Source organism: Pygoscelis adeliae, unplaced genomic scaffold, assembly GCF_000699105.1.
Source record: "Pygoscelis adeliae isolate BGI_AS28 unplaced genomic scaffold, ASM69910v1 Scaffold71, whole genome shotgun sequence".
NCBI lineage: Eukaryota > Metazoa > Chordata > Aves > Sphenisciformes > Spheniscidae > Pygoscelis > Pygoscelis adeliae.
This window is the reverse complement of record NW_008824356.1, coordinates 5,497,154-5,511,360: the sequence shown is the minus strand read 5'-3', so window position 1 is coordinate 5,511,360 and position 14,207 is coordinate 5,497,154. Positions and strand designations below refer to the sequence as shown.

Genomic DNA, 14,207 nt, shown 5'->3' with positions numbered 1-14,207 from the left:
CCTTTCCCCCTTCAAATCTAGTTTAAAGCTCTTTCAATAAGCCCTGCTAACTCCTGTGCAAAGCCCTGCTAACTCCTGTGCAAAGATCCTTTTCCCCCTTTGAGACAGGTGTACCATGTCTGTTGCCAGCAGGCCCTGTATCGTGCAAACCAACCCATGACCAAAAAACCCAAAATTCTGCCGGTGACACCAGGCTGAGAGCCAGGCATTGATCTGCTGGCTCTTCCTGTTTCTCCCCTCATCGTTCCCTGCAACTGGAGGGATAGAGGAGAACACTACTTGCACTCCTGATCCCTTACCCAGTCATCCCAAGGCCCTGAAGCCTCTCTTGATTGCCCTCAGACTTCTTGTTGCAACTTCATTGCTGCCTACCTGAAAAATGAATAATGGATAGTAATCTGAGAGCCATACCAAGGTAGGAAGTTTTCTCTTCACATCTTTAACCTGGGCCCCAGGGAGGCAGCAGACTTCCCTAAGAAGTGGGTCTGTTCTGCCTATTGGGCCTTCTGCTCCCTTCAGAAGGGAGTCTTCTATGACAATGACCCGTCTTTCTTTATGGAAGCAGTTTTGATGCAGGGCGTGTACAGCAACATGCCTGAGCCCCACAGTGTCTATTCTACAACTGGGATGTCAGTGGTAACACTGGCAATTGTATCAAGCTAGGTCTGCTAACAAAGGCGATGACATAAACTTCAGCCATCAAAAAAGTACCAGTATACCCCAAGCAGGCTTGCCCAGCTCGTGCAGCTACAGCTTCTCAACTACTTGGTCCCAAATCAACACCACACGTGTACCCTGCTAAAACTGCCACAGACTGCAGCATGGAGACAGCTTCAGAAGCACTCAGCCTGGAATCAAATCTTTCCCTGCCCATGGGACTCTTCCTCACGCTTGCATCAAAGCGTGGCAGCTTCATGCTCCCTGTAGCATACGCTCTAGTCTTAGCAGGATTAAGGCTGTTTCTCCCAATGGACTCACTCTGCTTTTGCCTGTTAGTCCTGTTGGCTGTGGCACTAAGTGATACAAACACTTGATGAACACCTTGAAAAACAAAGGGTAGCGTGGTGCAGATCAGCCAGTCAGTGCAAAGCAGAGGACAGTGAGTAATAAAGCATTACAGTCTGAGCAACAGCTGAGAAAATGCCAAGAGCCATTGAGATTCGCAGATCAGCAAGCACAGAGCTTTACAATTTTTCAAGCATTCTTATACAAAAAGGCACCAACCCAATGACTCTGTTATTGCTAGGTGTTTTTAAACTTCCTTCTTGAAGGTGGCCATGCACCCTGGCTGTAATCAAAGCCAACTCTTCTACAGGGCTTCTGGTATCACTTCCAGCCAAGAATCTGGACTGTACAAGTAATGTCAGAGAAAAGTCACCTCCTCTCCCCAATAACTTACTGATAATTCAGTTCTCCATCTGCTCCAGCACCAGGCTTTGCCTTGCTGCACCTAGTTGAATCCCTATGCCCCCATCTGACATGAGTCTGTTGAGATCTCCACTCTGTTCTTGAACGCTGTCCTGTCTTTCCTCTCAGCTGGGTGTACCTGAGAAGGCCAGAAAGATTATCGGTACTCTACGGCCATTGCTGTCACCCCAGAAGTGCCGTTGGCTTGGTGCCTGTGCCACCCACGAGGGTTCAGAGAAGCAGATTAGTGCAATTCTCCTACCTTTGTGTATGAGCTAGTGAGTAGGAATGAGAATTGACGGGGTTAGGGTTACAAGCTACAGTCCTGTAATCCGTGATCTGATTGCTGCCTTGGAGTCTCTGTAACAACAGCCACAAGTCACCATCCCAGAAAAGACAGAGGCAAGGAGGGAGGGAAATGAAAGGGGAGGAAATAAAAAAAAGGAACAGACAAAGGAAGAAACCAGTAAAATCACCCAAGCATGTGTAAGGCAGCTGTGCCATGTAGAAAAGCTCCAGTACCTGACTCCGTCAGAGCTCTCCACAAAGGCAGCACACAATGCCCAAGCCCAGCTGGCTGCTCCCCTGACTGAGGCATCCATGTTAACACAGAACACCAGGTTCAGCCCACCTTCAGCTGGTTGAGCACCTGGGGTTGTTTGTTAAGCTTGAGAAATACCTAGGTGAGCTCAGGCATGTGGAGGCCACATTTGGGGGTGTGGTGGGGTGTCCGTCATGACTTCCTCAGAGTATGACTGCTCAGGGGGAAGGAGCTGCCAGTGAAGTTTTTAACTGATTGAGACCCGATACCTCACACACATCCCTCTGGTTCTTACTGCAGTCAGTTCTGGAGGCTTTTAGGATTATAGAAATGACACCTGTACCACCTTTGCTCTGGTCTCAACGCCCTCCCCCCTCCAGCAGCAAGCTCTTACAATTGTATTTCTACTAAAAAGATTTATACTAAAAACGGCTTAAGTAAAAGTGTACAATTCACCTGGTGAGAGAAGTGTCTGACAAAGGGAAGGGACCTTATTACTACTAAGTATCATGTTCGCTGCCAAAGGACCTTGATATTTCCTGGGCCTTCCACATACATGTTATGAATTAACTCACAGTGCCACCAGCACCTCTCATTATAATCCTGCTGCCTCAGGGCTTGCGGAGGATGGTTTGGCCTTACAATTCATCTTCTGCCTTTGACTTCAGCACTGTTAATCGAGGCATACAAGCAGTTTGGTGTATATCAAAACAGACTGGTCTTTACCCAAGCTCAGCTTAGCTAAATGTGTTCCAGTTAGCCCCATTCACGCCAGGATTCTGGGAGACCAGTTGTCTTCTAGCTTGGTCCCGTAGACCATGATGCTCACCACTGCTAAAATCAGCCAAAGTTGTAAGCCTCAGAGCAGAAAAAAAGCAGGAATTCTTTTTAAGTTATGACAATGGGGGGGGCAACTCCTTTACCCAAACTAGATAAATTGCACAGCCTTTTTCCCCCCTGTCTAGTCTAGAATTACATGTGCAAGAACTACTCAAGGCAGCATCAATTCCCTCTACTTATCCTACCCTCTGCATTTGTGCTCAAATAGTTCAGTAAAAATAAATAAAAAATAAAAATAAAATTAAAAAAGCCTATATTTTGTAATTGAAAATCCACCTTCCTGAGCAGCCGGTCGGAGCAGAGCTGCTTCTTGGACCTTCTGGTCTCTCTCCAGATCGGATTGGTTAGATTATCTGGAGGAAGGCAGCACTGTCTTCTGAAAAGGGCTGACTCGAGACAGCAGAGAACTGAGCTTATGCACTTTGCTAGGCATGGTCGCTGATGGCTTCATGAACGTTGAGTAGATGTCTCTGCTAACGTCCTAGAAGAGGAGCCCAGAGCAATAAGGAAAAGAGCCTCAAACAACCACCAGTCCCCTCCCTTTCCCTGCAGGGAGAGCTTCTAAGAGTATCCACTGCAATTAGTTCACCAGAGGCCCTCTCCCATATGCAAACAACTGTGTTTATTGCACAGCATGCCACAGGGACATCATACCCCGAGCTCTGGTGCTCACATATGAACTAGCAGCCTTGTCTGCAGCACTGCACAAAGTGTGGGGAGGTAGGCTGCTCAAGCCCTCATTTGCGCTTTGCCACCTAGCTTTCTCCAGTCCCATACACCGAATCCCACTTGGCAGCTGAGGACAGGGAAGAAGAGGAATAACCTGCCTCCCTAGGGGCCTGGAATAATAGTTACCCAGCTCTAAACAAGGACAAAGTACTGGAGGGCTCAGTGCATTGCCAGGGGACAGAAGCGAGCGCAGTGCTGCCCTACATCTATCCCTAGCCGATACGAGATGTGTGAAGCCCTGCAGACTCCCAGAGGACCAGAGCCTACAGATTCTGCATGACTAACAGTAAACAGAGGCCCCAGTGGCTGACAGAGCTGGGATTACAGCCACCTGTCTGAAAATGCCAACAAGGAGCTTCCCCACAGGCTGGGCAAGAAGTGGTGGGATAAGAGAAGAGAATTGCAGCTGCAATCGTAACTCAGAAAAGGCCAGCCCCTTCCTAGAAAGGGGAGAGATTGGGTGTCATCCTGAGCTAATAGCAGGGGCACAGCAGGGATTGAAGGGGGGTTTACTCACTGTCTGTTCATTATCCAAATTGGCCTGCTGTCTTCGGAGATCAGCCTTAATGAATGCTGGGACAGAGGGAGGAAGAGAAATGTGAAGGCAGTTAAGTCACCATGCAGGGCCCAAATCAATTTCCCCAGAACTCAAAGGGGCAGCAGAGGCCCCAGAGGAGACAGGAACGCGTTACGGCGAGCAAGGGAAACCACTCTCCTGGATGAGGCAGAGAGCATTTCTGGAACAGGCAGGATAGAGACTCCTTATTGCAGCACGTAGAAGGTGCATCTTTGAGACCCCAGCCAGCAGCCAGGGCAAGAAGCCTTGGATCTTTGTAACACAGACCAGATGCTTAAAGAAGCACAGCAGCATTTCTATGGGACTGCTGTATTGGTCCTGCCCTTTCCTGCATGCACCACTACACACAAAAGCCCTTCAATTCATATACCAAGCCCAAAGGGAAGAGTCACAGCAGAGAAACACTGAAAAATATAATTACCTGTCATAACAGTTCCTAGAAACAGGAAGGAACAAAGAAAGAGGTTTCCTGCCTTTGTCCCAAAGCGATCCATGATTTGCCCCTGGCCGATGGTGAAAGCAATACCAAAAATCTACAAACAAACAAAGGCAGTGTCAAGCTGTACTGTTATTATAAAGCAGCCCAAACAGCTTCCTAGCTTTACCAAAGTATCAGAGCATACAGGCCAGCCAAGCTGTTGGCCTAGTGTTTGGTTATAAACCTAAAGTTTGGTTATAAACACACCCAGAGGCACCTCCTTGCAGCTGATGGGAAGACAGGTGACCCTTAAGGCTGGAATCCCATCTCTCACTGGAGAAGAGCCAGGTCCTAGGCTGTTAGGAGCAATGTTGGAAAAGGCAAGGATGACTGGCATCCTGATGGATTTTCCTAAGCAGAAACAGAATAGGTGCCCCTAGAGAAATGCCATGAGGAACATCATTCAAAAAGCCAGGTCCCAGGGTGCTTAGATCTGCAGTACATTACAATAATCATGGACAAGAAATAGGAGTCCAGGCTGGGAACTACAGTTAAATCTCTCTGCCTATAAAGAGGCAAGCAAAGGGAAAACAGCACACCAACCTGTGCTGAGACATTAAGGAGCCCTGATGATGTTCCTTCTGATTCTGGGTATGTCAACTCTGCAGCAAACTCAAAGCCCAGGGGAAGGTATCCTGTCATGAAAAACCTGTGAAGAAACACACAGAAAGGAAGACTCAGCAACTGCCAGAAGGAAGACTGAAGTGGCACAGTGTAGCCCATATCCCTTTTGGGATGCTTCACTGACTGCACAGGATGTTTTCCCTAGCATTGCCACAGCCCAGGCAGTTGTCTGACTCCCTCACCATGGCACAGGTCTTCCTCCTACTCAGAAATACCTTTGCACACAGCCTCAAGGCACAGAGCCAGGCCAGCAGGGAGCTGCCAGTTGCTACAAGAATGAAGCATTAAAAGCAGCATCTCCCACAAGTAACTCTAAGGGGCATCATCCCCAGTGCAGTCAAACAGCCACCCAGGCCCACATGCTTTTCATTCCTGCCCATTGGTCATCTATGGGGCTGTGGTACCACTTGCTTCCCAAATGCTTTCACTTTATTACCTGGAACATTGAAGGCAGCTGCAGCTGAGCAGGGCCACACTAATGTCCCTGACTCTAATGAAACACATAAAAGAGAGAGATGGGAAGAGCAGATCATTTTGTCCTTAAACCATGCAATAGCCACACACAGGCTATGGCTCCTCCCAATCCCTCCTGCGCCATAAGCTCTGCCTCCCTGCTCATCCCCTAGCAGCTCACATGTAGAGGAAAGCAGCCTGCACATGAACTTACCCCAGCATGCCTGCAGTCACAAAGACCACCCAGAGGTGGCCTAGGCTCAGAGTGAAGGTGTAGGCTATCATTCCCGCCAGAGACATGATATAGACAATTAGTGTAGTCTGTCTGCAAGGAAAAGCAGAGTCAGGGTTTATTTAATCCAGTCCTCCTATTCTTTTCACCCACAGATCCTGGTATAGTTTGCAGCACATGTTTAAAAAAAAAAAAAAAGTTGCACAGCTCTGACACCCTTACCCCAGACAGAGGAACTGGACTGACAGAGAGCATGGAAGGGCCTGCACACAGAGCAGGGCAGCAGGAGAAGCAAGAACAGGACCTAGGAGTTTTCACATCCCTACCTCATGCCCCCTGTGGCGTTGGGGCATGACATCTATAAGGAGGTACCTATGAGGCAGCCAAGAAGCTCAGATCCTACCATGCATGGGCTGACAGGTCCCTGGTCATGTACTGTACATTCCTCTTGAGGGAGAGAACAAGAGCCAAATAAAGAGATCATTAATCTTTCCTGGGCACCCTCTGTACTACAACCAGTTGGGACATGCTTACTTATAAGCAGGAGCTGAGGTGATTAAGCACTCCCAAGCAGGAAAGCAAAGGGAAAGGGTGACACAACACCGCTAACAGTGTTATGGCCCTGTATTTTTCAATGCTATCCAAAACACCTTTCACTGCTGCTCCTGTCTCTGTTTAAACTGCCTACTGTACTTGGAGAGGTGACACGCAAGCCAGGTTGCCCTCACAGCCTCACCTTCAAGCCACGGCAGCATTTAGTGGGACTAGTGCCAGTTCCATGGCCAATGGCAGCTGAACCACAAGCTCTCATCTCTGGGCAGAGGGGACAAAGCAACCCTGTGCCCAGAAAGCATGCCAGGCAGATCCTGGGAACAGCCATATCTGCAGCCTGGCCACGCTGAGGAACATCAGTGGGCTCAGTACTGTGAGACATGCAGCAGCCCAGGCCAGCTTTACTAGAACTGAAATGTTAGCAATTGTCATCCCTGACTAGACACCAAGGAAACTCTTCCCACATCCAAAAAAAACTTGGCTCTTTCCAGTACAGGCAGTAGCAAGTAGCCCTTTGCAGTACGTAATTTTGGGAAGGAAGGAAGGAAAGGTAAATCCTTTATCCGACTGAAATTCCACCAGGCTCTTGAAAGCAGAACAGTTATCTGAGTTGACAGAAGATTAACTTTTGGGACATCATCTTTTAGGAAGAAGTTAAATGTATAGCCATGAGCTAGTTGTGTACTTTCTATAAATTTTAGTCTTAATCCATTAAAGAATGTGTTTGGTATCAGTTCCTAGAATTCTACTAAAGAAACTAAACCTCAAACGGTTTTCACTTTTTTTTTTCCTTTTTAATGCAAATGACCACCGTCAAAAATCCAACCCCAAACAGGCAGCCAGTATTATATTGCATGATAAAATGTTTCCAGTACACTGAATTACTACAGATAAAACCAGAATGTTCCAGCTAAGGTTCTGTCCTCCCTCACTGCCGGCAGTGATTGAAGTCAGTGGGTTTCATGCTCCTACATCACTTCTTATCCAAATACAGGCTTGAGAAGCTAATTTCAGACTTCAACTGTTGACCCATGCTTACAAAGGTTCACCAGACACATTTAATGCACTGAAAGTATAAACAAGATTCTGCTGTGACAAGGAATTTTGTTTCACGTCAAAGGGGTAGGCAAATCCCTTAACCTCCGATGCTATATCATTTCTAGAATATGTTTTCCAATGCTTTCATGGAGGAAAAAAGTCACCTGTGAAGGCAGCATAAAGGGGCTTCTTACTTCTGCTATAACCTGTTACAGAGAGCTGCTACATGGCCGGCACGCAGCCTGGAGACTGCAGAAGGAGAAGAGATGAAGGACTGACACAGGAGTTAGAGCGCAGCCCCAGGAAAGTGAAAGAGAATCAGAATGATTTGGGTTGGAAGGGACCTTAAAGATCATCTAGTTCAAGAAGCAGGTAAAAGCCTTTCTCTGCTGAATACAAGGTTCCTCAGATATCTCCTGCAAGTTCTTATGCCTCCTATCTCTTGACAAGCAGACATGGACTGCACTGACTAGGAAAGGGGTTCAAGGCTAGAATTACAACTCCCTGGGCTGCATGGACCAAGTTTGAACTGGGTGCTCCTTCCATAAACAGGAATCTCCAAACTACACAGCAGTCAGTGCTAAAATACAGTGCAGGCCTCCAAGAGGTGGCTGTGACCCTAAGAAGCTTAGTCTTGGCCAGCAGGGATACGTGGCACATGTTTGGGGTATTTTTGCTTTTTCTTCCCACAGCCAGTTTTGGTCTCAGTGCAGAGCTCTCAGGATGGTCCCACAAAATGTCACCCAGTTTCCTAGGCTTACAGTTCTAAGTAGTTTGTATCTGATTCAGTCTGTTGTGACAGTTGCCCTCAGTTGCACTTCGCTCCTCATCTCCAGGCAAAGATGATGAATGAGTTAGTGACCAAATGTGGTCAGGACTTTGTTTCACATTGATGCTATGTCATTAGTCAAGCTGCAAGAAAGAAGTTCCCAGAACATGCAGCCCCCCACTGAGAACTAGAGCAGACAAGCTCAGAGAAGCAGGCCACTCTTGCAGGTTAAAGCCAGTAGTGTTCTCCATTGGAACTGCAGAAGTAAGTGGGGGACAAAATGGAGAAAACTATTCCATCTTGCCATGGGTACCATACCTACTGCACATTAGCTGGCTCAAGGAGACGATGAGCTTTCCTCACTGACCTGCCTCCCTGAATCATTAGGCTCCAGCAGCGCAAAACGAATTGACAGACCCTTGTAAAAGAACAAGACTGCAGGCTTGCGCGCTGTGGAAACCACACAATGGGAAGCACCCTGAAGCCGTGCACTGAGCAGCTGCCTGCCCAACACAGTCCCTAACTGGGACTCGAACAGACAGCCCTGAATGCAACTCCCGCTGCAGGAAACAGCCTCAAGCACACAGGCAGACTTCTACTAAACCAGACTTTAGCAAGACCCTGCTGCCCTGAGCATACCACTGATGACAAAAAAGGAGATTTAGTGCCCAGCAGTCCAGGCAAGACCCAAAAAATTTCAAAGAAAGGGTTTAGTTGAGACATAGGTAGATACTGGTACATAGGGAAACAAAGAAACCCCTGGAGAAAGACCCCAGGGCAGGGCGTTTCTCAGGAAGTTGCCTTTGTCACCATGTTCACTAGAGGACAAGAAGAATGCTCTGTGGCCCTAGGGGCACCAGGGCATGAAATAATGCCTGGTTTTGCTTGATAAGCCTCTTATCATAGCCATAAATATCTTATGGGAGAGACAAAAACCCAAAGGAGAAGCAGATTCACAGAGGATGTTCACACAGCATCCTGGTGTTTTTAGCAACCTGTTCCCATGATGGCCCTACGTGGACTGATAATTATTGTCTGGAACAGGTACAGCCAGTCTGCTTGAAAGGCTGTCCAGTGCAGTGAGTGCAGGCTGGAAGTTACGCATCCTGCTACATCACCTTAGGACAACTAGGGTTAACCTACCCCTGTGCTCCGAGGTGTGGGAAGGAAGCCCAGCACACCGATGTGGAAGCAGTGCTACAAAGGCACCAGCTGCCAAGTCTCTGCAGCAGAGCCAGAGGGAGATCTGTGAAGGAGCTGACACGCTTGTCACTTAGGTGAACCTAAGCTGCCCTGACATTCGTCTGCCCTCCCAGCCACATTCCCTACCCTTTTGAAAAGGCAAATTAAAGAGCTCACACAAGGGACTGTGAGAAAAGAAAGACCTCGGGGCAAAAAGCCAGCAAGGGCCAGCACAAGCAGGGAACAAGACTGGAATGGACAGCACAACTCCTGCTGTTCAGCCAACTCCAGAGGAAGCTCTAGAGCAAGGAACGGGCATAGCCCAGCCCAGCCGTGTCTTACAAGGTCACTTGGACAAGGAAAGCCAAAAGGATAGGACCAGACTCACAGGGGATTGCAGCTGCAAAAACACTAGAGTTAAGCAACATCTGAAGCAACAAGTGAACAAGGGGTGGGGGGGAGGCCACAGCCACATGCCACAGCTTTAGCTGCTCACTGGGATGTTTTGTGCAGCTCCAAAGCGCTCTGCTGTACAGACTGGGATGACAGGTGGCCTCCACAAGCTTTGCCATGAGGACAGCACATTCCAGGCTGCACAAGACCCTGAACAAAGGCTTTGTCCCTATATTCCCAGAAGGATCTCACTGCTGAAGACACTGAGGTGTCAGATGCTGGAGAAAGGAAGAATTGGAGAGGGCTGGTTTGGTTTTCACGACCCCCTCAGCCTTTGGCACTCAGTTTTAAGTCACTTCTTCCTGTATGAAGGTCACAAAAAAGGACAGCCTTGGTAAATTATTTATATAAGAGAGATGGCAGGACAGGGTGAAGGCATATCCACTACACAAGGACTAACCTGGAAAAGGACTACAAAAAGAAGACCCAAATTGCAGGCCAGGCCAGGCTGAGAGAGCATTCACCTTTCAGTGGAAGAGACCCAAGTGCCCGCCCCATTCTCCAATATCCAAGTCTTTCCTCCCTCCCCTGAATTTTAACACACTTTAGGCCTATACAGACCTAAGTTTAAAACACCACTTGGGGTCCTCTGCCTAGTCAATGGAGAGAGATGGATATTTCTGACATCTTGCCTTACAGAGATGGAGCGATGACAGCAAAGAGTGCTGTCTGGAACCAGCTGGACCCGAGGCCATGTGAACACTGCCCTTAAGAGCAAAGCGTGGCCAAAAAGAAGTGCTGATTTATCCTACAGACCCCAGGGACTATCTGGAGATAGATTTAGCCTTAGGTGAGGAAAAACACTGCTAAGAATTTGTTCTCCATTGCAGCCCACAAAGTGGATTTCTGTGGAACTAGCAAAATTTTTCTGAGTGCTACAGAGTGAAGTGAGTGCTCAGTGAGGTCTATACAGGCCTAAAGTGTGTTAAAGTTCGGGGGAGGGAGGAAAGACTTGGATATTGGAGAATGGGGCGGGCACTTGGGTCTCTTCAACTGAAAGGTGAATGCTCTCTCAGCCTGGCCTGTCCTGCAATTTGGGTCTTCTTTTTGTAGTCCTTTTCCAGTCCTTGTGTAGTGGATATGCCTTCACCCTGTCCTGCCATATCTGTAGCACTCAGTAGAAGTGCTGAATCCAGTCCCCAAACCCCTGATTCTGAGCCAGACTCCCCTACAAATACCAATACACCCAGCAGTCTCCAGGTGTCACAACTCCATCTCTCCTCTGAGCCAGGAACCTGAAGGATGTACATGGAGCTCCGTTTAACTTGATCCATTTAACTTGATGTCAAAACACGTTCTTTCGAAGAGGTGGGCTGTTCTCAGCAAGCCATCCCACCAGAGGCAGCCCCAGTTCTGGAACTGCTTGCTCGTCACAACGTAACTCGCGTATTTGTACAGGCCAAATCTGCGCCTGCTAATTCCAAAAATAAGAACAGTGCAGGGTCTGCTACAGAGACTTGCCTGCCAAATAAAAGCAAGAATGCAAGGCCATTTGGTGCCTGAGCATGACAGATGGGGAAAGGCTGACTTAGCACAGCCTCACCCTTTCAAGGAACTGCTGATGGGACAGTAAAGATCAAACACGCGTGTAGAGCTCTGCAATTCCTTCTGTTATTAACCTCCCCCTGCTCCCCTCAATCACAGCTGGATCCCATTCATTTGCTTCCCTCTCTCTCCAAGCTGACTAAAAAAAGGACTTGACATCTTTCCTTCCTGATTTTCATGTGCTTACCATTTCGTTCCTGACACTATCTGAGCAGCGGAGGGAAGGGGGAGGGTACCTACCTAGAACATCTGGCATATTGACAGTTTTTTTAAATAGACTTTTAAATGGGGCTAAATAAAGACTCTGTAGCACTCAGAAAAATTTTGCTAGTTCCACAGAAATCCACTTTGTGGGCTGCAATGGAAGAACAAATTCTTAGCAGTGTTTTTCCTCACCTAAGGCTAAATCTATCTCCAGATAGTCCCTGGGGTCTGTAGGATAAATTCCATGGGTGGCATAGCCCTATTTTTCTGCACTCTCAGCCAGCTCTGCCCACCTACATGGTCCCTCCAAGCAAGCAGGGACCGTGGAACAAATCCAGGATTTATTTTTTTTTCCCCTCTCCCATTCTGCCAAATTTCAAGTCCCAGCTCTGCCTGGTGAGCCACGAAGCTCTTCAGCCTTTGTGCTGCTATCTAGCTCCACTTAGGGAGAATCAGGAAGACCATCCGCCCTAGCAGTGCTAGTTGAGGCTACCTCACCACTAGCCCTGGGACTGGAAAGAGGCAAAAGTTACATTGCACAGTTAGCTAGTGCAGTTCATGACAGCTGTGTTTCTGTTTTCCAGGACTGCCAAATGAGAACTACTCAGTGGTACACAATGATCTAGAAACAGCAACAAGCGACCTGCCAGTCTCTGTATTAGTCATCTGCTCCTCTTTCCCAGCACCCCCAGGAGTCCTCAGCTACCATTCTTTCTTGTTAGAGAAGCCCATTTCCTCTCCATTTTGATCCCTGTACTTGACAGCTAGGGCCAGAGGCCACTTCAGAAGCTGCAAGCCCACAGCTAGCCAGATTCATCTAAGCTGCCCACAATAAGAATGTGCTTTTCTGGCCAAAGGTACCAGGTAGGACAATGGTAGTGGGACTCCCCCAGGTGAAAAGCTGCTGCAAGGAAAAGAACTCCAAAGTTGCCTTCAGCTTATCACCAGCACATCACCAGTAAAGCTCCCTCTCACCCAACCTGTTCAGACAACAGGTTATAGCACAGTTCTCACAGCCAGCAGGGAAACTGAAAAGCTGATTACACAGACCCCAACATAAGACAGCAGAGGCACTCTCCCTTCCCCGGGACACCCTACAGAGGTCTGCAGTGAGATCTGAGTTCCTGAGGACTGGGAGCTGCAGGACACCCAGAGACTCTTAGCTGTCCCTTTGTAGGTGGCAGGGTACGCTGGCCAGATCTGCCTTCCCAACCCACCAGGCAGTAAACCCAGAATCATCCACCCACAACACCAATACCCCTTATCCCTGCCCTAAACACAGCAACGTGCCCTCACACAATGTGTCTGGGCACTGGATTCAATGCGCCTTTCATTAAGCCAGACAAAGGTTCTCAGAAGCTGGCTTGTAAGGGCTGAGAAATGGTCTGGTACAGTCTTGATTCTGCTTGTGCCAAGAGCTCTCTCATTCCTGACAAAGCAGCTGCTGGGCCATCTCATCTTCTCCCTATGCCTCCCTAGGGACCACTAGAACCAGACCTTGTATGGGCCCAGAGCAGACTAACACACAGCTCCAAACTTCACTTCAGAATAACTGGATTTTGAAGAACCGTATTTTTTTCCTACAAACCCTCCCAATGATTCAGTCCCTGGACTGCCGAGTTGCAACTGCACAGGGTTGCTCCTTGCACGGTATGGGGGAAGAGCGCAGTCACTAGGGGCACAGAGGCAAACAAGGGACTTACTTGTAGGTTTTGGTTCTGTCCAACCAGATGCCAGAGATGAGAGCCCCAACCATCCCCGACAGTATAATGGTGAGTCCAATCCTGCCAGCATTCACCTCCTCCCCCTGTGGTGAGACACACACACTCTCACACAAATGCAGGAGCCAAGTCATAGCCAACAAGAACCAAAGCGCAGAGAACCCAGACAGGAAGAGACACCAAAGTTAGTGCCCCATACATGTCTTCTGCTGGTAACATGCTAACCAGAACTAGCCTTTGCAAGAACACTTTTTGGCCCAGTATGAGCCAATGCAGTGCCCTATTCTGGCCCGTGGAGAAGGTTTGGCACGTGTCTCTGAGCCAGCCCAGAGAAAAATGTGTGCACTGGCCAGCGTGAACAGACACTCGCAGAGGAGTCAGCATAAACTGTATGAAGCTTGCTGTTTGGTGTTAGGATTTGGGCCAGATCAACCAGGAAACATTGCGACCCACTGTAAGGCAGCACAGAAAGGAGCTCTCTGGCATGCAGTCCCAGCAGTAGCTCAGCTACTGAGACACCCCACCCTTCTGCCACCAGAGCACGAGTGTGGGCAGCCTCCTGGTACAGATGTCCCAGTAGAAATCACTGTCAGGAACAGGGTGGGCAACTGCTGGAAGAATTTCTCAGAAGAAAATGCTGTCATTTAGGGTGTAAAGGAGCTGTCTTTGCTAGAGCTCGCCAGCTTTTGCACGGGGTGGTGTAAAGAACTAAAGGAATCAATGCTCTCCTGCCAGCCAGCCAACTTGTGCCAGAGACAGCCAGAAGTGCTGTGGCGTTGCATTTCTCACAGACTGGCAGCCAGCACTGGACAACAGCAAGCATCAGAAGGTGATGAGGGCTGGATACACTTACGGGGTAGTG

General features: G+C 48.5%; 1 protein-coding gene across 1 annotated transcript in view; it reads right to left on the bottom strand.

Annotated features, from left to right (window-relative positions):
- Positions 1-1,665: 1,665 nt before the first annotated feature.
- Positions 1,666-14,207, bottom strand: part of FLVCR2 (feline leukemia virus subgroup C cellular receptor family, member 2) — a 42,460-nt gene continuing 29,918 nt past the window's right edge. The window contains exons 6-12 of the mRNA XM_009319494.1: positions 13,870-13,931; positions 13,328-13,431; positions 5,864-5,974; positions 5,116-5,221; positions 4,516-4,627; positions 4,035-4,090; positions 1,666-1,767 (exon numbers count right to left, since the gene is read on the bottom strand). Coding sequence (XP_009317769.1) covers positions 1,666-1,767; positions 4,035-4,090; positions 4,516-4,627; positions 5,116-5,221; positions 5,864-5,974; positions 13,328-13,431; positions 13,870-13,931 — 653 coding nt within the window. The remainder of the gene's footprint in view (positions 1,768-4,034; positions 4,091-4,515; positions 4,628-5,115; positions 5,222-5,863; positions 5,975-13,327; positions 13,432-13,869; positions 13,932-14,207) is intronic.